The sequence below is a fragment of the Tursiops truncatus genome, chromosome X (assembly GCF_011762595.2).
Source record: "Tursiops truncatus isolate mTurTru1 chromosome X, mTurTru1.mat.Y, whole genome shotgun sequence".
NCBI classification, from domain to species: domain Eukaryota; kingdom Metazoa; phylum Chordata; class Mammalia; order Artiodactyla; family Delphinidae; genus Tursiops; species Tursiops truncatus.
Genome location: NC_047055.1, coordinates 122861143 through 122887156, shown reverse-complemented (window position 1 = coordinate 122887156; position 26014 = coordinate 122861143). Strand labels below are relative to the sequence as shown.

Here is a 26014-nt window from a genome sequence, read left to right as displayed (position 1 = left end):
CCGAGGACCTCTGTGCCAAGAAGGGGGTCGAAGACCAAATGCATATATTTCTTCTTATAAATCGCAGGACCCCAGAAATCTTCCTTGAAATTTCTCTTCCTTTGTTTATACACTACTATATGGATAGCATACTTTTAGACTGATGGTACCATCGCAAAGTGAACTAGAAATTACTGTGAATAGAATGTTATTTCCTCATTATAATGTGCAAGGGAAAGTACAAATACCATAGGTTAGCAAAAGGGGTCTCAGCAGAAGTGACTTTTGCCCCACAGAGAGTATGGTAAGGCAAGGCCCGGAGACATCTTTTGGTCCTTACAACCGGGAGGGGAGTGCTCCTGGCATCTAGCGAGTGGGCAGAGCTCAGGGATGCCGCTACAGACCCCACAGTGCACAGGACAGCCTCATGGCAAAGAAGTATTTAACCAAAAACGTCAAGAGTGTCGGACTTCAAAGACTCCGGATGAGAGCAATATATTGATTCATTAGACGGAAAAGCACAAATGTGGAAGGGAGATAAGCTTCCATCACTCTCTGGAGAAGCCCAGAAGCCTCTAGGAGACAGACATTGAAACAACAAAACCACGATGTCATAAGCACTGTCACAGACACGTACAAACCCCGCGAGAACAACAGGTAGCGCATAGTCAAAACACGTCTCGACAGTGTCCAGCAGTGTGTCATGCGACAGGGACAAGGAGAAGGCAGTCACGGCTCTGCTGCCACTCTGCCCGCCTCTCAGGAGCGCTAAAACGTAAATAACCGTATCAGTTACTAAACACAGGAGAGACACGAGCTCACGTGAAGTTGTCAAAGGAGGCGCTCAGAAGATGTGACAGCTGTCTTAAATGAAGAAAGGCAGGAGTGAAGAGGACCGTCTGAATGTCACTGTCTTTTCAGCCATGAAGAACCAACTGTGCAAAACCAGAGTAGTCAGGGCACAGTCTGGAGAGCTTCAATTCATTTGGTTTATTTGCCCAAAACCCTCTACGTATGCCTGTTGAGGAACGTGGGGACTGACCTTCTGGAAACAACCATAAAACTGGACAGAATACACGGAACAGCAGACAATGGCCGACAGCTAGCACGGGGCTGTACGCCCTGAGACAGCACACAAATGAGGTGAGCCCGGAGACGGCCAACGATGCATGGCTGCGGGTAAGTTCAAGTCCACAGTGCGAGGAGGGGTGACCCAAAGGTCGTCCTGCAGCTCTTCTGAGTCGAGGAGAAAGAGATCAAAGTTTGAGGAGGCTGAAACGAGTAGGTCTTGTGGGCAGAAAACCAGGAAGGATGGAACTAGGCAAAGAGAAACCCAGAGAGCTGTGAGGGACCCCTCAAGTTTTGGGCTGAATACTGCTTTCTTTTAACATTCTTTTTTTTTTTTTCATCTTCTTTTCCATTATGGTTTATCCCAGGACACTGAACAGAGTTCCCTGTGCTCTACAGTAGGACCTTGTTGTTTATCCATCCTACATGTAAACGCTCACATCTGCTAACCCCAAACTCCCACTCCACCCCTCTCCCAACCCCCTCCCCCTTGGCAACCACAAGTCTGTTCTCTGTGCCCATTAAGTCTGTTTCTTGAACATGCGTGAGGTGAAAGCACACGAGACCGGGGAAGGAACAGACAGAAAGCACTAGAGCAAGCAATTCCTGGAGTTCTAAGCAGGCTACTACCTCACATTCTAACCGTCAGAGCAGAAAGGATACACGATACACAGGGCATCGGATAGAGTCCTCAGAAAAATATCACTATAGTAATGGGGACAAATTAGCCCTAGACTAAAGGCTGCTCTGAATCTGCCCTCAGAAAGTTTAAACGCAAGTCTCTACAAAAGCAAACTGATCGCAAGTAACTACATGCCAGAACGATCGAATGCTTTTTACAAAATACAGCAAAATTCAGAACACGAAAATCTGACATCCAATCAAAAATCATCAGGCATGCTGGACTTCCCTGGTGGCTCCGTGGTTAAGAATCCGCCTGCCAAGGCAGGGGACACGGATTCGAGCCCTGGTCCGGGAAGATCCCACATGCCGCGGAGCAACTAAGCCCATGCACCATGACCACTGAAGCCGCGTGCCACAATTACTGAAGCCCACGTGCCTAGAGCCCGTGGTCCGTAATAAGAGAAGCCACGGCAATGAGAAGCCCGCGCACAGCAACGAAGAGTAGCCCCTGCTTGCCGCAACTACAGAAAGCTTGTGCGTAGCAATGAAGACCCAAGGCAGCCAAAAATTATTTTTAAAAAAGTACTTAAAAAAAAATCATCAGGCATGCAGAGAAGCAGGAAACTATGACACACAAGCAAAAGGGAAACAGAGAATCTAGAGAAACAGAGCCAGAAACAACACAGGTGATGTAATTAGCAGGAAAGGACAGTTATCGATAAAAGGTTATTATAAATATGCTCTATATGCCCAGGAATGTAGAAGAAAACACGGACACAGAGAGGAGAGGAAAAGAAGATGCAGGAACGACCTGCATGGAACTTCCAGAAGTAAAAATGAAGGAACAAAAACATGACAGAGAGGATTGAAAAAGTGTCAGACACTGTAGAAGAAAAGACCACTTGATGGGAACCTGAAGACACAATGATAAAAACTATCAAAATGAAGCAGGCATTGGGGGAAAAAAATGAGCAAAAAACATGATCAGAGACTGACTGACCAGGAGACCATATAAAGTCTGTCATGTGTATTTAGGGCCCCAGAAGACAGGACACAGAGGATGGGGCAGAAAAAAAATTGGCCCATGTGTTTAAAATTTGATTAAAATTATAAGCCCACAATTAGAAGAAACTTAGTGACCCCCAACAGAAGACACATAAAGGCCACCCCATCAAGGTATCCATAATCATATTAAAACTGGACACAGAAAGAAACACTTAAAAGCAGACAGAGATATAAACAGATTCTTTATAAACAGCTGGAAAAAAAAGAATGTCGGAGATTTTTCAGAAAATATACAAGACCAAAGAAAATGAAAAGATTTTTAAACAACTCATTTTTAAAAAATTGCTAACTGGAAATTCTGTACCCAGTGAAATACCTTCCGTCTGGGGACAGAGACAAACCGACAATTATAATTCTGCGTTTTGAATGATAAAAGTGTGAGGGTTTGATTTCTTTATTTATGTATGTATGGCTGCGTTGGGTCTTTGTTGCTGTGCGCAGGCTTTCTCTAGTTGCAGCGAGCGGGGGCTACTCTTCGTTGCGGTGCGTGGGCTTCTCACTGCCATGGCTTCTCTTGTTGCGGAGCATGGGCTCTAGGCACGTGGACTCAGTAGTTGTGGCACGTGGACTCAGTAGCTGTGGCTCGTGGGCTTAGTCGCTCCACGGCATGTGGGATCTGCCTAAGCACTGCACCACCAGGGAAGCCCTTCCACTTTTAAAAAACCATTTTCATCTGTTTATTTTCAATCATTATCAGCCACTGCACATTTTCTCTCTATAGAATACCACAGAAGAAATCACAAGACTTCATCAGTAGGCACCTCAAAGTGACAGCTTATAGGGAACCCCACTATCAAAGAAGGGGAATCCACACACTAGTCCTTCACCCAGCAGCATCTGCACTGCTGGGGAAACGGAGACTCTCGTGCCGAGAGCCCATGCCTGCTAAGACAGAATCTGCACTTTAGCAAGATTCCAGGTGACGTGTGTGAAGGACCAGGCCTGGGAAGCGCTGCTCTGGCCCCGGGGAGCTGCAGCTGGCATCTGCAGAAGCTGAGTCTCTCCATCGCTGCACTGAAACTTGATTCAAGCCTAGTTTCTGACTCCAGAAATCTGGGCTTTTCCCCCAACGAATCTCCCACTTTACACTCCCGATGACGATCATTTCCCCTCGGCTTATAAATGTATTCAAAGTCTTCTCAAGGTAAAAACACAAAAACCATTTCCCCCAAATCAAAGCCCCTGACCCAGCCACTTGTCTCTCCTCTTTCCCACCCAGGTGGTCTTAGGAAGGAACTTCAACTTGTGGACAGAGTTGTGTGCATCTGTTGTACATTTCCTCCTGTACATTTACTATTCGAGTGGGACCTTTTAAGGCTGTCTTCTACTGACCTGTCATAGAATTCCAAAGTGGCGACCTGGCCCTCCGCCATCATAATAAAAAGAGCTACTATTTATCCAGTGTCTGTTATGTTCAGACACTGTTTAAGTGCTTTACATGCATCTTCGATTTTTTACTTAAATTAGATCCTTTTGTAATTTCTATGATATTCCCCTAACTCCTTGTGTAGCTACCTGGCTAGTCCCTCTTTTGAGACAGGATAGGTCTTTAAATCATTCAAAAGAGCCTCCGGTCTCAGCCTCTTATAAATTTTCAAAACTCATCAATTCTCCTCAATAGAGTCTCATGGTATACTCCCCAGCAACACATAAAAATTCAATGAAAATTGAGCCTCACTGTTTAAAAAAATGAAAAGAAAAAAAAGGCTGCATTCCATGGAGAACACGTTCCACCCAATGAATAATTTACTGAACGACCATAAAACGTCATTCAATATTCTTGATATCCTCATTTTCCAGGACTGTGAAATTTGATTTAATGAGGACAGCTTCCTTTATAAGATGATGGTAAAGGGAATCTCATAACGATTATAAAAATCTTCAGCATTCCTTGAAACGTTTCGATCCCATTACTCCCACCCTCACTAAGTGGAAAAGAAAACTTGGACCAAATCTGCACCTTGACCAAGGACCGCAACCCAGACTATATCATTAATACTTTTCTTTACTATAAAAATATAAAAGGTAAATGTTTATCATTTGTAAAAAATAAAAGTTTACTCATTACAGTGATAAAAGCTAACGCTTTTGGGAAAATGTGCTACGTGCTGGTCTCCCCAGGCTCCATCCCGCTCAGCTAACCACCCCATTTCACGGAGAAAAGTGAAGCGTTGAGAGGGACACTTCCACGAATCCCCTTTCACACCCGCCTATACACCGGAAGCCGGCCCGTGTGCTCTCATGCGCTACCTCGTCCTGCGACAAGGAGGCACGGTCCTTTACTGCCACGTCAAGCCTTCCTCACATGGTGCAGTGGACACCACTGCCGTTTCAGGTCACGTGCTTCTGCAGTTCTCCCCTCTCCTCCAGCATCACACACCCTCTCTCTTCAGGACAGTTCCCATCCGCTTAGACTACGGGATGATTTCTTCACTCCAAACGTGATGTAATGTGGGGTTACCCTGCTCAGCCCTTCACCCACAACCTTCCACAGCGATCCGTGCTCTCTGAAATGTTCTCATACCCCCTCCTCTCTCCGTCTCTCCCTACCACTCCTCTGGAACACATCAATCAGGCTTTCTCTGCAGCCACCCGCTAACTCTGCTCTTGTTAAGGTTGACCGTGACCTGTGCATCACGGTATCCAGTGACCAATTTTCAGACCTCCACCATCCTGCAGATGCAACTGATCACCTCTTCCTTCTTGAGAAGCTGTTGCCATGTGTCCTTTAGAACTCCACCCTCGCGTGGACCTTCTCCCATCTTAACAGCCCCCGCTGAGTCCACCAGCAGGACTGATTTAGGACATAACCCATGAAGCTCTTGTCCCTCTACCACTTCATCCAGCTTCATGACTTTAAATACCATCTATCCACCATGACATTTGTATGTCCAGCCTGACCTCTCAACTCCAGACTCATGTATCTATGTGCCCATGACACATCTCGAGAGGAGGTCTAATTTACGTCTCAGACACAGCATGCTCGACACCAAGCCTCTGGCCATCCTTTCTCCACCCCCCCCGCCCACAAAACCTGTGCCTCTCACATACCCCACTTGTCAGTATCCGCTCAAGGTCATGCCCGCTCCCTCCCCCAGCTGTTCATGACAAAGACCCCGCCATCACCATCAACGCTTCATTCCCCCGATTCGTCCCAAGCAACTTGTCATCAGATTCTGTCAGCTCTACCTTCAGAATATGTGCTGCCCACTTCTGCCCACCTCCACCACTGCCACCCCGGACTAACCCACCAACATCTCTCTTCTGCTCAAGCACTCATCCTGTACAAGTAAGAAGAACCTGTGCTTCTTACCCACCAGTCATACACCTCAAGAGCCATCCTGGTGCCCCCCCCCCAAATATGAACAACTCCCCTAAAGGGAGGACTCAGGAGCCGTACTATAATATAACTTTCTCAGGGAAGATATTCCAACAGAGCAAACCTTTTGAATAAAAATTGAGTCCCTCTTGTATACTGGACCTTAATTTAATGGACTCCGAACGATTCACTAGTTGACTCTTCAAAAGACTAGAGGTGACTGTATCATGAACCCCATGGTGTGGCACCCAAAGCCCGCTTTATTCTATTACGTTCTGGTATATCCCCACCCCCCAGGAAAGAAAAGACGTGACTACGTTCAAAAAACAGCACCAAGGTCCATCTCCACTTGTCCCTTCACGAGGATACTGTCATCAGGTCAGCTGTCGTTCTGGTCCACTGAAGCAAAAGACTTGTATTCACTTCTACGTGCTCGTCCTTCCCCCGGCACGCAAACATCGGGGGCAGGTTACATCCTTCTCCTGTTTAGCTCTCATCAGCTTCTTTCAGTACCTTTAACTCCTGCAGAGACATTCCCAGACAGGTGACGGCTCTGCCTGAGCTCCTGAAGCGATGCGTTTACTTAATACCCGAGATTTGAAGACGTAACACTGGGTTGTGGAGCAGCGGAGGCAGGACAAGTTTTGACAGCAAGAAGGGCAGTGTGATACATCTGACACCTTAGTTTCGAGGTGTCTTTCCGGTCACGTTGGAACATCCCACGGCCAAAGAGACCCTGTAGTAAGTAGTAAGGAGCCGTGTTCTTCCTTCAATGCCTTGAAGTACCTTTAACTAACTATGATTCTGCATCATCAAAGCTTCCTTCTCATTGGAGAGTAAGCCTGTTCACACACAAATGGTTGGACCAACAATTTTACAAAAGAGATAGGCTCATTCATGGAGCAGGGGTAGACAGAGGTGTCTGGGATGGAGGACAGTGGGAAAGAAACGTTAACTAGAAGGCACACCCGCTCGATTTTAGATCTTACTCCTCTGCCTCTGAACCATGTCGTCTTGGGCCAATAAAACATTTTCTCCTTGTGTGCTGATTTCATTGCCCATAAAGTTCGCCTAGTAAAATTCAGACCTAACTTCTAAGAATTGCTATGAAATCAAATGGAGTCATATGGGAAAATATTTTGAAAATCAAAAAGCACAAAGAAATGAATCAATAATGCCATCTGTGGCAGAGTGAAAACCTCTTTTTTATTCCTAATTTCATCCTGACCAGGACTGGATCGATGAGAATCCAGGCTGATCGAATGACAAGCTCAGTATCAACAATAGATGCTTCCCTCACTGACTGACCCCTGACGCAGGTGAGGTCTCAGCTTTCCATGACCCTTAGTGCACATTTCATACGGCCAAGGTTGACATCTCAGCTGACATCCTGCTAGGGTGGGGATATTATGAAGTCAAACACATCAGAATTAAAGATGGGAGGTGTTTCATCAGCAAGAAGCCCATTCATAAACGAAGACGTATCAGGTGTCATCAAAACTAAGACAACAGGGGCCTTCTCGGATGGCGCAGTGGTTAAGAATCCGCCTGCCAGTGCAGGGGACACAGGTTCGAGCCCTGGTCCAGGAAGATTCCACCTGCCGCGGAGCAACTAAGCCCGTGTGCCACAACTACTGAGCCTGTGCTCTAGAGCTCATGAGCCACAACTACTGAGCCTACGTTCTAGAGCCTGTGAGCCACAATTACTGAAGCCCGTGCGCCTAGAGCCTGTGCTCCACAACAAGAGAAGCCACTGCAATGAGAAGCCCGCGCACCGCAACAAACAGTAGCCCCCGCTCGCTGCAACTAGAGAAAGCCCACACACAGCAACGAAGACCCAACACAGACAAAAATAAATAAATAAATTTATCTTTTAAAAAAAGAACAAAACTAAGACAACAACAGCTGTAACACACGTGACTATTTTATATACCGTTAACAAGGAAAAAGGACATGTTCATTTATAATTCAAGATTACATCAGTTGTAAGAAAAACACATTTAAACACGGGAAAACATGCATTTTATGACTAGCACGAAAAACTGTAATAGTTTATCATGTTTCTTAAGGTTTTATAAAAGTAAGAGGAAGGGGCTAATGGCTAGTTAATAAACTAAAGCAATGAAGCACAATCTATCTATGTCTCTATCACGGAAAATAACACGTTTCATAAAAGGCCACATGAGAAATCATCCCTTGTGAATCAGAGAAATCATCCCTTATGATTCAGATCTAGGCTTGAGAGACACCCATAGCCTTGGGCTGTCATTTATCCCAAACATTAAAAGGTGAACAGAGTGTCCTAATACTCTGTGTACCAGAACTGCCTCTTTTTTCTGTAAGCTACATCAGGATCCCAAAGGGTTCTTGAGACAAGATGTGTATCTTAATTTGCCCCCAAAGATTCATACTGGAGACTTTCCCAATGAATGCTGATGGTGACTTTTGTCAGAGTTCATACGTTATCCAAAGGCAGAAAACATATTCTGGAGTGAACCCCTATGACGAGTTAATAAATGTGAAAAATTAAAAGATTCCTGTTCTAATATACTTCACTATGTCATTAAAAAAAATAACATTGTTAACTCTGCCATCAGCCTGAAAAAGTAGCAAAAGTAGAACTGTATAGATAGTCATATGAGAAGTTAAAGAGATCAATACATGAGGAGGCCACGAATGGATTCTAGGTATGTTATTATTAACATGCCCCTGAAAATCCTTTCCACATAGCAGAACTTCATGACTAAAATTACCAAGAAAATCCTTTCTGTCTAGAAATTGGTGCTGGTAATACAGACTAAGAAATCATGACAGTCTGAATGGTTAGGTAGGTTGTGTGATATCATCGTGACTGTGGTTCTTCTTAGAGCAGGAGTTGGAACACGCTTTCTGTAAAGGGCCAGACTTCCTGTAAAGTTTCCACTTTGTGGACCATATGATATATCACGACTACCCAACTCTGCTGTTGTAACACAAGAGCAGCCGTACATGATATATTAAAAAAAAAAACTGGTTTGGCCAAGTTCCAATAAAACTTTACTTACAAAAACAAGAGGCAGACCAGGTTTGCTGTGTGGGGTGTTGTTTGCAAGCTCATGCCTTAGAAGATAAAGCTCAGACCATCTTGCAAATATATACATGGGGCCAAATATATCTAACAGTCTAGTTGTTTCTGTTGGAGCAGAATAAAACCTGGAGTCCTTCTGGGTCCGAACTCTTACCAAGGGAAAGCTTAGCTTCCTGACAACATGGAACTTGTACGCATCCTTAATACATAATGTGGTAACCAGGGGCATGGACGGGTCTGTCTCGATGAATGACTAGCCTGAAAAATACTGAAACAGGGATGAGTCCTTTCAGGATTCAGTCTGTTTAAGCATAATAGTCAGACATTTACTGCAAAATAAAACAGAAGCAAAAAAACGCAGAGCGAGATAAGAACAATCGAAGCAGCTAAAATCGCACATTAAGGCTTTGAGTTATTGGACCAGCGGGCTGAGGTCTCTCCACAAAGTCCCTCACATTAACTGGCGTCTGTTTTCCCCACCTTTCAAGTTCCAATTAACCTTTCTGCCAACAGCAGATCGCAATTTGTACACACGAGTCCCATTTTAATAAACCAACGTGGTTCAGATGTCCTCACGGTTATTTCAGAGAGAACGGCAATTACAGAAGCCCACTATCACATCTGGAATTTCAGAGAGAAAGGTTTCAAATATATCTCCCTTCTCAGGGATCAGATGTAAAACTATCAACACAGAGTCAGCGATATTAAGGGATCATGTGTTTACCAAGCGAAGAGCAGGGCACATCTTGTTCCTCTAGATCCTACAGCAGCATATATATGTACAGTTTGTGTACAGAACAGAATACAAAGTAAAGTAGGAGTGCACTTTATAGAATGTAGGAGACACACGGATGGCCTTACTGCCCTTGTCTTTGCACAGATTCATCAGTTTTGTTTATTGCTTGTTTGTTTCCATTTCTGATCAAACTTCCCTGTTCTATGTCTCAAGGGACCTGAATCCCTCCACAGCCTAGAATGAGCCCCACCGAGTCATGACCTGCACTGGTGTAATGCCTCCGTGTGTGTGTGTGTGTGTGTATGTCTGCTTCTAACCAATAGAATATGGCCAAGGTGAAGAACTGTCACTCCTGAGATTACGTTGTGTTATATAAAATTCCGTCTCAGCAGACTGGAAATCAGGATTCTGGCCTTAAAGAAGTACATAGCTGTTTTGTGACCTGCCAATGAAGGGGGCCACATGGGGAGGGACCACGGGCAACTTCTAGGAGCTAAGAGTGTACTCCAGCCAAGAGTCATCAAGGAAACAGGACCGCAGTCCTACAACTGCAAGGAAGTGAATTCTGCTGACAATTGCAATGAGCTTACAAGCAGATTCTCCTACAGTCGAGCCCCCAGATGAGAATGCAGCCCGGCCAACACCTTGATTACAGACTTGACAGATGCTGGGCAGAGAATGCAGTTAAGCTGTGCCCAAACTCCTGACCCAAAGAAACTGTGTGCTGTGTTCAGCCACTAAGTTTGGGGGTCATTTTTTATGCAGGAAGAGGTAAGTAATATAAAGAAACATTCATGTGAACAGCAGGTAAGCATGTTTCCTGGGAAAGTTTGGATTGGATCCCTAAAGAAGCCTGAAGATATTCTGGAAAACCTGAAGTGTAATATGTCAGCTCCCTTGAGGGAGGGCAGAAGCCATGATTTATGCTCCTCTGCGTCATCTCCAACGTCCAGAAAAGGACAAGATACAAAAAGACATAGGAGAGCTCTTCTATCTGATTTGACACTAAATCACTAGCTTAGCTGTGTGTGTCAGTAGCAGAGCAATTGGCTATGTAACTTCAAATACCTGCCAGTCCTACGTATTATCGCATTTTGAAGTTCACGACTACAAAGTGCTTCCAAAGACTTCACTTATGGTCAAATCCTCAGCCCCCAGGTACTTCTGGCAACAGATGTCATTATGTAAGAGTTTGCAAATCACCCATATTCCAGCCAGCCACAAAATGCTGAGTAGAAGCTTTTGGAGCAAAATAAAACTGAGATTAGGAAGATCACGTATTGATTACGTTAGCAGTTGAGAAACACTTCCATTCTAGCTTTCCAAAACAACACTAAACACTTTTCTAAAATAATCCTGTAACACAGTGAGCCCCAGTAACCGTCCAAGGGGAATCCAGCCACAGCAGCACATGGACATGGGGAGAGGGGTCAGAGATGGAGCTGAGAGGCAGTCTTGCCACCTGCAGTGGGGGAGCCATGTGACTTGATAATTTCCAGCTTCCCAGGCTTCCACGCTTCCACACACAGCTCTGTGGACTTACAGTGTGCCCTGCTTATCTCCATGCTTGTCGGGAAGGTCAGACGGTATCAGGACTGAGGATGTATTTCACGCACCTTAAAACTGATGGAGCTGGGGCTTCCTTGGTGGCTCAGTGGTTAAGAATCTGCCTGCCAATGCAGGGGACACAGGTTCGATCCCTGGTCCAGGAGGATTCCACATGCTGTGGATCAACTAAGCCCGTGCGCCACAACTACTGAGCCCACGAGCCACAACTACTGAGCCCATGCACCTAGAGCCCGTGCTTCACCACAAGAGGAGCCACGGCAGTGAGAAGCCCGCGCACCGCAACGAAGAGCAGCCCCTGCTCGCCGCAACTAGAGAAAGCCCGCGCACAGCAACAAAGACCCAACGCGGCCAAAAATAAATTAAAAACAAACAAACAAACAAAAAACTGATGGCGCTGTTATGACCCCAGGCCCACAGGCATGTTTGCAGAACGGAATCTGTGTGCCCTCCAAGGTGAAACGCAGGCAACAGGACCCCCTTGGCAACTCCCGCACGGGGGCGGGACCAGACCACCGTGTCTGTTTGGAGAAGCTCGGAAGTGCCCTACCAGCTCCCCATTCCACTCAAAGAAGCCCTGCAGCGCCCTTTCCCTCTGATGCCGCACGGGCATGTCTGCTGGCGTTCCCTCGCCACCACCCTCCACGGTGTTGCTTTGGTCCCCAGAGTGGACTCTTCCAACTCTTGTGCTCACGGCCCTTGCGGGCTTTCCGACCGCTCTTACTCTGAGCGGCCACCGTGCCGTCAGCCTGGCTGCTTCAAGGCAGGTCCCTGGGTCCCTGGTTTGCCCCGGAAGAGACAGTGGAGCAAAGCAGCCCTGCCCCTCTTCAGCACAACTGATGATTTTAGACAGTGGTGGTCTGGGACAGCAACGCTCTATCATCTACCTGAGAGCACGGGGAAAGTAAGGTGCCTTCCATACGGGAAAACGTGGGCAAGCCTCAGCCCAGAGTATGGGCTGCCCAGAGGGTGAACAGCCAGGGGAAAATCTCTGAGAAACCCCACCACTAATAAAAGGGCGGCTTCCTCCAAAAGCATGAGAATCATCATGCCGAGAATCGCCCACAGAAGAGCCATAATGTGAGGTGGGAGGAGGGCAACGGCTGGAACCCTTCTTCATTGGTGCTAAAAAAACGTTTTACTGTCTGATTAATAATGGAAGCAGCGGGTGGCTAGGTTTTAAGAAGTCTCGAGAATTTTTTTTGTGAATTTACACACACATGCACACACACACACACCTGAAGGAAAGTGAACTTCCCCAGCCCCAGAACATGATGCCCTCCCATGCCAAGGACCCACTGGCACGTGGTCAGCCTGCAATTGCGTCCCGAGTGTCCGTGGCTGTGTACGGGGCCTCTTACCTCACAGAAGCTCTGGCACTGCTGCTTCCGCAGGTCCCAGGACACCTTGCAGGGCTCCAGGCACTAGGAGAGATGAACAGTGAAAACCAATCAGTAAACACGGGAAAAAAACAAAGCCCAAAAGGAAAGAACCCGCCTGTGCACACTCCTGACTTCTCAGGGCCTACTTTCCCTAGTGACTTTAGGAAATCCAATTAATCAGCAGCTCATCGTAACTGTGGGTATCCTAGGAATCCGAGACAAGAGCATCATGACCGAGCAGGGACAGAAAGACATACGTTTCCACACAATCGAAAAAGGAAAGCTGCAGAGTCTGGAGGCGACATGCAGGAGAAGCAGGTGTATTCCCTGTCAGGCACAGCAGTTTGGATATTTAGTTTTATTCAGTAAAAAATAGTTTCTAAAGGTGGTTGTTACAGATGAATTTTTTCCTCATCAACCTTAATGATAACTTGCTTTTAAATTGACAACATAGGGTTTTTTTGAATATTCTTCTGTAAGTGACTGAAGTATTGCATTAAATATATGTATATGCATATATATATATATATATCACACCCATTATTGTTAACTTATGTGTTTATCTCAGTGAATCCAGCGGCATTCACATTTACCCAGTTTAATTACTCTATTAAAATGTATGGAGTAAGCCTGAGTATGAGACTCTCCCATAAGAGCTTCAGAATACAGTTTGAATACATATATGTAATTTACATATAGGATTTAATAAATCAAAGGTAATAGCCAGGATCCACTGCTCAGTAACAACTGTAATAATAAATAATATATTATTGAATGAACAAAGTATATATACGTGTAAATGTAGGTTTTATATACATACTACTATATATAACGTATAATTATAACACTTAAGATATAGTACTATATATACTATCTATATAATATATCGTAATAAATAAGAGATAACAGCCAGGCCTCATGATTGAAATTAAAATCTTACATTCATATGAATGGATATTTGATTCTCCAAATTATATTTTAATGCAAATTTTAATTACTACAAATTAATCATCTCGTAGAGTTAAATGACAGTTATCTAAATACTGGCATACCCTGGTTCCCATAAGCTCGTGATTATTCTATGTATCTGACTTTCATTATTGATAAATTTTCCAGTTGATATCAAAATTCTCAGTTAAATTTCAGACATATATAATGTAGAATTCAGAACATACACCTGTACTATATTTTCACTTTACTTTCTAGCAACCTCCCTGTTGTAAAATAAAGATACAGTTTAAAGATGAACTGGAAGACTCTATGGTGAAATTTACTTTGCAAATGTCCACTGCTATTTTTTTCAATCAAAAATGCATATATGAAAACAAACTACTGACTGTATCAACTGTCAGTCTGTCACAGCACTGCTCTCAAAGTGCGATAAATGACCAGTAATATGAGCATCACCTTGGAGTTCATGGGAAAGGCACCAGGTGTACAGAGTCTAGCGAGTTCTCCTGAAAATCTTGGTGCTTACGCTAAACTTTAAAAAGAACTGCCTTACTGTGGTAAACATTTCCCAATATATGTGTGTATCAAACCATCACACTGTACACTTTAAACTTACACAACGTTATATATGTTACTTATATCTCAATAAAGCTGGGGGAGAAAAAGAACTGCTGTAGAATTTGATGAAAACAGGGTCTGTAATGGCTCTTTCTTGGTTCATGTAAGTATCATTTAAGAATCAGTCTACTGCTTGTGAGAATATTCTAGATTTTATATCCTTTAATGTTGCATATGAACAATTCATTTTTAGTTATTTTAATTAAAAAAACTTGAGCTCGTCAATGATGCTTTTCCAAGACCTATATAAGCTTGTCCCAAGTCTATTAGTGTTCACCTCTTCCAAGCATGTTCTAAAACAAATGTACAAATTTTCACCAATATAACGATTCTAAAAGAATACCATTTTTCTAATAGCAATGAAATAGTTTAAATAGTTCATGAGCTCCCTAAAGAGTGAGTTTTGTTTCCTAAAGGTACAGCCAATGCCTTACCCCACAGAGTTATCCTTATTTGTTGCAAGACATTGGCTCCCAGCCTAAAAACTTTACTGGTCATTTAATAAATACGCTTACACCTAACTCCTTCTCAAGACTACTTGAAATGAATAAGTGGCACTCTTTAAAATACTTTGCAATTTTTTCATTTGAAGAAGTGGCCTACAACGGAGCAGGACCGCACCACAAGACCTGGGGAGTTTTCACGGACAGAGGCTCAGCTACTTACAAGTTAAGTATCTGTCATTTCACTCGGGAAACATCCAACAAGCATTTATTCCATATAAAAACTGTTCAGTGCCATGTGGCTAAAAATGTCTCAGAATAATTATGTGATTCTTGCTTTCTGTCATTGCTGAACATGTAAACTGTGAAAGCAAGATATTACATGTATACAGTTGCATTTTCATAACTAGAGACATGCATGAGTGCATTAAAAAAGTCAGTCCTTTGTGATGTCCATGATTGCAAATAACCATATTCCTGACAACTTGTGGAATAAATGCCTGATAAAAACTAGATATCATTTACAAAAGTGGGCACAGTTCTGAAATGCTAACAGCAGCAATACGTAATGCACTTGTCTTCTTGTTAATCCAGAATCGCCATCTGTCAAGTCTAGCATTGGTATATACGATTCATTTAAAGTTCTATTTTAATTGCACGCTTGCCTCATTTCTAGTCACCACTAATCAGTAGCAGCTGAAGATACATCTCAAAATGCTACTAATGACAGCCAACATTTTCTTTTAGTAATCCTTGGTGAAAACTACCTGACCAGAACAGCCTAGATGTAAACATTTATGTAAATCTTGGCAGGATAAATTTTCCACAGCTCTATTTCTTTACGGTGCTACTGGCCAGGTAAAATGATTTCAACAAAAGCCAAAGAGGAAAAAAATGACAGCCATTTCTCTCGCACTTTGAACAAGAAGAAAACACTTTCTATTTCTCCAAGTAATAATAATAATAAAGTACTGCCAAAAAAAGGTAGTCGTAAAACTCGCTTCCATGTGTGAAGGGAGTAGAAGAGAAGTAATACTACAAGCAACAACTGCAACTCTAAGGGCCGTGATCACATACTGCGTCAAACTACAAAAACAAACAAACAAAAACAGTAATCAAAGTTAGTATTTTAGCAAGTGGTTTAGCCTTTCAAGTTTTAGGCTGATCAACTGTTTGAAATCATTTCCTCCTAGGCTACTGCTTCCCAATGAAGAAAAACTTCACATTTCAGAGAAACTTAAAAAAAAAAAAAAAAGGTTGAGCCAGCTAATCACATTGATCATCATTTGGAATGTAGCTATCAATTTTTTTTTACTTAATCTAGAAAGAGACATTCACAATATCACTTGCTCAGATGATAATTGTATATTAAATTTATATTTTTTAAATGTTCAGTAATAGAGATTGGTTCAAGATGGTGGAGTAAAAGGACAAGTACTCCCTCCCTCTTGCAAGAGCAACAGAAACACAACTAACTGCTGAATAATCATCGACAGGAAGACACTAGAACTCACCAAAAAAGATACCCCACATCCAAAGACAAAGGAGAAGCTGCAGTGAAACAGTAGGAGGGGCGCAATCACAATAAAATCAAATCCCGTAACCGCTGGGTGAGTGACTCACAGACTGGAGAATAATTATACCACAGAAGTCCACCACCGGAGTGAAGTTCTAAGCTACATGTCAGGCTTCCCAACCTGGGGGTCAGGAAATGGGAGGAGGACTTCCCAGAGAATCAGACTTTGAAGGCTACTGGGATCTGACTGCAGGACTTTAAAGGTCTGGGGGAAACGGAGACACTCTTGGAGGTCACACACAAAGTAGTGTGCACATCGGGACCCAGGGGAAGGAGCAGTGACCCCACAGGAGACTGAACCAGACCTACCTGCTAGTGTTGGAGTGTCTGTTGCAGAGGCAGGGGGTGGCTGTGTCTCATCATGAGGACAAGGACACTGGCAGCAGAAGTTCTGGGAAGTACTCCTTGGTGTGAGCCCTCCTAGAGTCCTTCATTAGCCCCACCAAAGAGCCCAGGTAGGCTCCAGAGTTGGGTCACCTCAGGCCAAACAACCAACAGGGAGGGAACCCAGCCCCACCCATCAGCAGACAAGCGGATTAAAGTTTTACTGAGCTCTGCCCACCAGAGCAACAGCCAGCTCTACCCACCACCAGTCTCTCCCATCCGGAAACTTCCACAGGCCTCTTAGATAGCCTCATCCACCAGATGGCAGACAGCAGAAGCAAGAAGAACGATAATCCTGCAGCCTGTGGAACAAAAACCACATCCACAGAAGGAGAGACAAGATGAAAAGGCAGAGGGCTCTGTACCAGATGAAGGAACAAGATAAAACCCCAGAAAAACAACTAAATGAAGTGGAGATAGGCAACCTTCCAGAAAAAGAATTCAGAATAATGACAGTGAAGATGATCCGGGACCTCAGAAAAAGAATGGAGGCAAAGATTGAGAAGATGCAAGAAATGTTTCACAAAGACCTAGAAGAATTAAAGAACAAACACCTAGAAGAATTAAAGAACAAACACCTAAAAGAATTAAAGAACAAACAAACAGAGATGAACAATACAATAACTGAAATGAAAAACACACTAGAAGGAATCAATAGTAGAATAACTTAGGCAGAAGAACGGATAAGTGACCTGGAAGACAGAATGGTGAAATTCACTGCCATGGAACAGAATAAAGAAAAAAGAATGAAAAGAAATGAAGAGAGGCTAAAAGACCTCTGGGACAACATTAAACGCACCAACATTCACATTATAGGGGTCCCAGAAGGAGAAGAGAGAGAGAAAGGACCCGAGAAAATATTTGAAGAGATTATAGTCAAAAACTTCCCTAACATGGGAAATGAAATAGCCACCCAAGTCCAGGACGTGCAGAGAGTCCCAGGCAGGATAAACCCAAGGAGAAACATGCCGAGACACATAGTAATCAAATTGGCAGAAATTAAAGACAAAGAAAAATTATTAAAAACAACAAGGGAAAAACAACAAATAACATACAAGGGAACTCCCATAAGGTTAACAGCTGATTTCTCAGCAGAAACTCTACAAGCCAGAAGAGACTGACATGATATATTTAAAGTGATGAAAGGGAAGAACCTACAACCAAGATTACTCTACCAGGCAAGGATCTCATTCAGATTCCATGGAGAAATCAAGAACTCTACACACAAGGAAAAGCTAAGAGAATTCAGGACCACCAAACAAGCTCTACAACAAATGCTACAGAAACTCCTCTAAGTAGGAAACACAAGACAAGAAAAGGACCTACAAAAACAAACCCAAAACAATTAACAAAATGGTAATAGGAAGATACATATGGATAATTACCTTAAATGTGAATGGTTTAAATGCTCCAACCAAAAGACACAGGCTCACTGAATGGATACAAAAACAAGACCCATATATATGCTATCTACAAGAGACCCACTTCAGACCTAGGGACACATACAGACTGAAAGTGAGGGGACGGAAAAAGATATTCCATGCAAATGGAAATCAAAAGAAACCTGGAGTAGCAATACTCACATCAGATAAAATAAACTTTAAAATAAAGAATGTTATAAGAGACAAGAAAGGATACTACATAATGATCAAGGGATCAATCCAAGAAGAAGATATAACAATTACAAATATATATGCACCCAACATAGCAGCACCTCAATACATAAGGCAAATGCTAACAGCTATAAAAGAGGAAACTGACAGGAACACAATAATAGTGGGGGACTTTAACACCTCACTTGTTAAATGGACAGATCATACAGACAGAAAATTCATAAGGAGACACGAGCTTTAAATGACACAATAGACAAGACAGATTTAATTGATATTTATAGGACATTCCATCCAAAAACAGCAGATTACACTTTTGTGTCAAGTGAACACGGAACATTCTCCAGGATAGATCACATCTTCGGTCACTAATCAAGCCTTGGTAAATTTAAGAAAACTGAAATTGTATCAAGCATCTTTTCCGACCACAATGCTGTGAGATTAGAAATAAATTACATGGGAAAAAATGTAAAAAACACAAACACAAACACATGGAGGCTAAACAATACATTACTAAATAACCAAGATATCAATGAAGAAATAAAAGAGGAAATCAAAAAATACCTAGAGACAAATGACAATGAAAACACAACATCCAAAACCTATGGGATGCAGCAAAAGCAATTCTAAGAGGGAAGTTTATAGCAATACAATCCTACCTCAAAAAACAACAAAACTCTCAAACAATCTAACTTTACCCCTAAGGGAGCTACAGGAAGAAGAACAAACAAAACCCAAAGTTAATAGAAGGGAAGGAATCATAAAGTTCAGAGCAGAAGTAAATGAAATAGAAACAAAGAAAACAATAGCAAAGGTCAATAAAACTAAAAGCTGGTTCTTTGAGAAGATAAACAAAATTGATAAACCTTTAGCCAGACTCATCAAAAAAAGAGGAAGAGGACTCAAATAAAATTAGAAATGAAAAAGGAGAAGTTACAACAGACACCGCAGAAATACAAAGCATCACAGTAGACTAACAAAAGCAACTCTGCCAATAAAATGGACAACCTGGAAAAAATGGACAAATTTTTAGAAAGGTATAACCTTCGAAGACTGTACCAGGAAGAAAAAGAAAACATGAACAGACAAATCACAAGTAAAGAAATTGAAACTGTGATTAAAAATCTTCCAACAAACAAAAGTCCAGGACCAGATGGCTTCACAGGTGAATTCTATCAAACATTTAGAGAAGACCTAACACTTCTCAAACTCTTCCAAAAATTTTCAGAGGAAGGAACACTCTCATACTCATTCTATGAGACCACCATCACCCTGATACCAAAACCAGACAAAGAAACTACAAAAAAGAAAATTACAGACTAATATCACTGATGAATATAGATGCAAAAATCCTCAACAAAATACTAGCAAACACAATCCAGCAACACATTAAAAGGATCATACACCATGATCAAGTGGGGTTTATCCCAGGGATGCAAGGATTCTTCAGTATATGCAAATCAATCAATGTGATACACCATATTAACAATTGAAGAATAAAAACCATATGATCATCTCAATAGATGCAGAAAAAGCTTTTCACAAAATTCAACACCATTTATGATAAAAACTCTCCAGAAAGTAGGCATAGAGGGAACCTACCTCAACATAATACAGGCCCATATATGACAAACCCACAGCAAACATCATTCTCAATGGTGAAAAACTGAAAGCATTTCCTCTAAGATCAGGAACAAGACAAGGATGTCCACTCTCACCACTCTTACTCAACATAGTTTTGGAAGGCCTAGCCACGGCAATCAGAGAAGAAAAAGAAATAAAAGGAATACAAATTAGAAAATAAGAAGTAAAACGGCCACTGTTTGCATATGACATGATACTATACATAGAGAATCCTAAAGATGCCACCAGAAAACTACTAGAGCTAATCAATGAATTTGGTAAAGCTGCAGGATACAAAATTAATGCACAGTAATCTCTTGCATTCCTGTACACTAAGAGCAAAAGATAAGAAAGAGAAATTAAGGAAACAATCCCATTCACCATTGCAACAAAAAGAATAAAATACCTAGGAATAAACCTACCTAAGGAGGTAAAAGACCTGTACTCAGAAAACTTTAAGACACTGATGAAAAGAAATCAAAGATGACACAAACAGATGGAGAGATATACCATGTTTTCGGATTGGAAGAATCAATATTGTGAAAATGACTATACTACCGAAAGCAATCTAGAGATTCAGGGCAATCCCTATAAAATTACCAATGGCGTTTTTTACAGAACTAGAACAAAAAAATCTTAAAATCTGTATGGAGACACAAAAGACCCGAAGAGCCAAAGCAATCTTGAGGGAAAATAATGGAGCTGGAGGAATCAGACTCCCTGACTTCAGAATATACTACAAAGCTACAGTAATCAAGAGAGTATGGTACTGGCACAAAAACAGAAATATAGATCAATGGAACAGGATAGAAAGCCCAGAGATAAACCCATGCACTTATAGTCAACTAATCTATGACAAAGGAGGCAAGGCTACACAATGGAGAAAAGACGGCCTCTTCAATAAGCGGTGCTGGGAAAACTGGACAGTTAACATGTAAAAGAAAGAAATTAGGACACTCCCTAACACCATACACAAAAATAAACTCACAATGGACTAAAGACCTAAATGTAAGACCGGACACTATAAAACTCTTAGAGGAAAACACAGGAAGAACACTCTTTGACATAAATCACAGCAAGATCTTTTTTGACCCACCTCCTAAAGTAATGGAAATAAAAACAAAATAAACAGTGGGACCTAATGAAATTTCAAAGCTTTTGCACAGCAAAGGAAACTATAAACAAGACGAAAAGACAACCCTCAGAATGGGAGAAAATATTTGCAAACAAATCAACGGAGAAAGGATTAATCTCCAAAATATATATAAACAACTCATGCAGCTCAATATTAAAAAAACAAACAACCCAATCCAAAAATGGGTAGAAGACCTAAATAGACATTTCTCCAAAGAAGACATACAGATGGCCAAGAAACACATGAAAAGCTGCTCAACATCACTAATTATTAGAGAAACGCAAATCAAAAGTACAATCAGGAATCACCTCACACCGGTTAGAATGGGCATCATCAGAAAAGCTATGAACAACAAATGCTGGAGTGGGTGTGGAGAAAAGGGAACCCTCTTGCACTGTTGGTGGGAATGTAAATTGATACAGCCACTGTGGAGAACAGTATGGAGGTTCCTTAAACAACTAAAATAGAATTACCATATAACCCAGCAATCCCACTACTGGGCATATACCCAGAGAAAACCATAATTCAAAAAGACACATGCGCCCCAACGTTCATTGCAGCACTATTTACAATAGCCAGGTCATGGAAGCAACCTAAATGCCCATCGACAGACGAATGGATAAAGAAGATGTGGTACATATACACAATGGAATATTACTCAGCCATAAAAAGGAACGAAATTGGGTCATTTGTAGAGACGTGGTTCGACCCAGAGACTGTCATACAGAGTGAAGTAAGTCAGAAAGAGAAAAACAAATATCATATATTAATGTATATATGTGGCATCTACAAAAATGGTACAGATGAACTGGTTTGCAAGGCAGAAATAGTGACACAGATGTAGAGAACAAATGTATGGACACCAAGGGGGGAAAGCGGTGGGGGTTGGTGCTGGTGGTGGGATCCATTGGGAGATTGGGATTGACATGTGTACACTAATACATATAAGATAGATAACTAATAAGAACCAGCTGTGTAAGAAAAATAAATAAAATAAATTCAAAAAAAATTCAAAATAAATTCAAAAAAATAAATTCAAAAAAAATCAAAATAAATCTGATTAAAAAATGTCCAGACCTATATGCTGAAAACCCAAAATACTTCTAGGTGAACTTAAAAAAGAAATAAAGTGAGAGATATGTTGTGTTTAAAATAAATAAATAAAAAATAAAATGTACTGTAATATAAAACAGGTTCCTACAGCATTCCACTCGTGGCACAGTGAGCAATGAGACTTTGTGACATTTACTATGTTTAACGTTCATACAACATTCCACTCGTGGCATAGTGAGCAATGAGACTTTGTGACATTTACTACGTTGACTACAATATTCCTATCATTTGGTTGCAGCTCAATAAACACCTGCTGAATAAATCTATTGATAAATTGAAATGTTTTCCTAACCAGTACTTAGGACTGGGATACCCAAGTACTTCCAGAGACGAAGCAAATAATAAGGAAGAGTGAAGGGGGTAAATTTTGGATAACTGGGGTGACCAAAAGAATGGGAAACTGGAGAGGTCAGCCAATATCCAGGGAACAACTGCTCTTTACTGCCTTCTGGTTGTCTTCCAGAATCGCCTGACACTCAAACTTTACAGAGAAGCCAATGATGCAGAATTTATATAAACCCTTCCAACTTTTAAATATATTGTACAGGTCTTTTTTTATTGTGATTAATTTATATCATAATATACTAGAGAGAATCCCCTGGTGGTCCAGTGGTTAGGACTCCACACCTCCACTGCAGGGAGCCCAGGCTTGATCCTGTAAGCCGCGTGACGTGGCTAAAAAAAAAAGATAGTAGGTAAATTTTTTAAATTGCTCTAAGTAAGTGGTTCTGAAATGGGAGTGATTTTGTATTCCCAGGGGACATTTGGCAATATGTGTGGAATCATTTTGTTATGATTAAGGGGAGAGGTACTGGCTTCTTGGGGGTGAGGCCAGGGCTGCTGCTTAAACATCCTCCAGATAGCACTCACATGATAAAAAATGATCTGACTCCAGATGTTAACAGTGCCAAGGTGGAGAATTTTTGAACAACATGCAAAGGAACCACAGTAACAGAGCTGGTCCTGAGAAACAACTTCCCCAGGATGGAGGAGTAAATGCTACTCAGGACGATGACCTGCAATCATGGAACAATGCTATACATTTTGGCCACATTCATCCTTCTAAAACACGGTTTTGAAGATGTGAGGTCACTGATACAATTAGTCAATAATTATCGAATTTAACCTAAAGTACATGGTTTTATATTCGAAACGTCTGGTCAACCAGCAAATCCTGTCCAACCAGCTCCTTCAACCTCCTGTGAATTGCTTCCAGCGAAGCTGGTTGCTTTTCTGTTCCCCCAAAACAAGATCCTTTCTAATTCCACTCTGTTATGATATGTCTTCCTTACAGACAAGCTATTCCGTCCTTCTCCACTCAGATCAGTAGCTGCTTGAAACCATCTATTTTTGGCCATTGCTGTCCCCACAGCGCACACTGATTTGCCCTCTCTGCAACCATGTAGCATTTAGAGTTCCCCCCAAGAATTCTCACATTTTTGACTGATTTGTGGAGCCTATGACTTGCATTAAAGTTACACTGCCTCCAGATCCTCCTGAGGAGGGAATATGTCTGCTAACCCTTTTATAATCCCTCACAAGGCATATGGAACTGAGCATGCAAACAAGAGAACAGATTATAAAAAACAAGCCATGTGCACCATGGAATGGAAAGCCTTGGTTTGAGCCCTAACTTGGCCATGTGTCTACATCTACAAGTGAGAAAATCACATTAACTATGTAGCCTCAGCTCGATCATTCAAATATGAGAACGCAGTCATTCATATTAACCTATTATTGAATGTGAGAGAATCTTTACAGATTTATGGAGCACGTTTAAAATGATTTGTTCCCTGAAGCCTCATAACAACAAAACTACGGAAGTGTGTAAAATTAGGTACTATTATTCTCACATTTTAGAGAGAGGAAATTGCAGTTTAGAGAGGCTGAGGAAACAAAGCAAGCGACTGTCGGGGAGGCTATGGGAATTGGAATTTGGAGCCACGCGTTGGCACACTCCAAGGAATGTTATTTCCATTATAAAGCACTGCCCCATTTACGCCACATGCTACAAGAGCTTACAGAGATGAGATATGTGACAGGGATTTGGAAACTGAAGAGCGGTCTGCAGATCTATGAGATTACTAAATTACTATGACCCCAAGGAGGATTCAGCTCCAGAAGGCCCTAGGTGCTACAAATGCCAAGGTATTTATGTATCCCACAGACAAAGAGATCGCGCTCTTCCGAGCCAAAGTACCGACAAAGAGGAAAATTATCGATATTGCTTTGGTGAACTACCATCTGGACAGTTTAGCACAAAGTTCCACACCTTACACTTAACCCAAAACTTTCACGCCAAAGTACAGAAAAGGAAATTATATTACCTAAGTGGCGATCGCAAAAAATTCCGAGGCAAAGAAGTTTCCTATAAAATTCAAATGTTCACACATGCCCAATCCTCACGGAAACAGAACCCATCATTACATTATGCTAAATAGACAGAAGCCACGTTAAAACACAGCAGCCAGCGTTCCATACTTTCCAACCTGTTCAAATGAACTTCTGCTAAACCAATGAGTGTGGATTCGTATTTCCTGTGTGCTAAGCACTCGTCGACTCACCAAGGTGGGGGAAATCTGGTCGAAATTTGTTCCGCCTTGAGGTTGTCTATAATCTCCATGGGAGAAAAGCAGGCAAATAAATCAGTCTACAGCAACAAAGTATAAAATAAGTGATAGAAGAATAAAGTCCTATAAGAAAGCGAAGAAGTGGTATGTTGTTCCACATGGGATAACCAGAGAGGGTCTCACAGAACTGAGGGCTCATGGATTAGCTTAGAAGAATGAGGAGGACCTGATCAATGGTAAACAGATTTGGGGCCTGGACAATGTCGCAGATATGTGGAGTGTGAGAGCTAAACAAGAAAACGCAATAAAACACAAGGCTGGGAAGATGGCCCTTGGAATTCAATGAGAGCCACTGACAGTCTTAGAAAGGAGTTGCTCGCCCCATCTGTGCTTAAAATGACTTGAGTGTTAGAATAGGAGATGGATCACGGAGGCAAAACACGCAGCAAATGAAACCAGAGCAAAAGCTTTTACAATTTCTTCCAAACCTTCTCTCCAGCACTTCTAGCGCCAATACGCCATTTGGATGGAAGAGGACATTGGGTGAAAGGAAAAGAAATATCAACAACCTATGAAAGGCAATGTGGGAGAAGTGAGAATGGGAAAGGCACCCAACTTTCTAAGCCCAATCGGAAAGGAGCCGACTGTGTCAGTATGACGGAGGGTGCAGGCGAAACAAACACGGGGCAAGAGGTGGAATGAAGCGTTTAACAGGATGAGTTTGAGCTGTCAAATGGATATACAGGGAAGGATGCCCACCAAGCTATTGGAATTATGGACACACAGTTCTGGAGAAAGGGTGAAGCTAATCACGAGCATTTACAGGTTTCTTTTCTCTTTCTTTCTACATCATTCATTCCTTTCATAAACATGTGCTGAACTCCATCACCACAGCGTCATGCTAAGTGATGGGTCTGTTAAACTTATGAATTACACACACACACACCTGCCTTCAAGTTCTTCACAGTCTAGAAAGGTAAACAAGGCATGTTCACTTTTCAGCGAAAGTCCAAGATACATGTCAAGAGGAAGCAGAGAAAATATGAAGTTGGCATGTAAAGTATTTGGGGAGCTGGGATATATGAGAGCTAGAATGGCAACACTGAGGCAATCTCACAGTTCAGCAAAATGTTTTTGTGTGACCTATCTTGCCCCCTCTTCTGTATTTGTGCCCGGGGAGACTGA

At 42.1% G+C, this 26014-nt stretch overlaps 1 protein-coding gene across 1 annotated transcript in view; it reads right to left on the bottom strand.

The window, feature by feature from the left end:
* Positions 1 to 26014, bottom strand: part of ANOS1 (anosmin 1) — a 189785-nt gene that overhangs the window by 66635 nt on the left and 97136 nt on the right. Inside the window, exon 3 of the mRNA XM_019944764.3 lies at positions 12786 to 12848. Coding sequence (XP_019800323.2) covers positions 12786 to 12848 — 63 coding nt within the window. The remainder of the gene's footprint in view (positions 1 to 12785; positions 12849 to 26014) is intronic.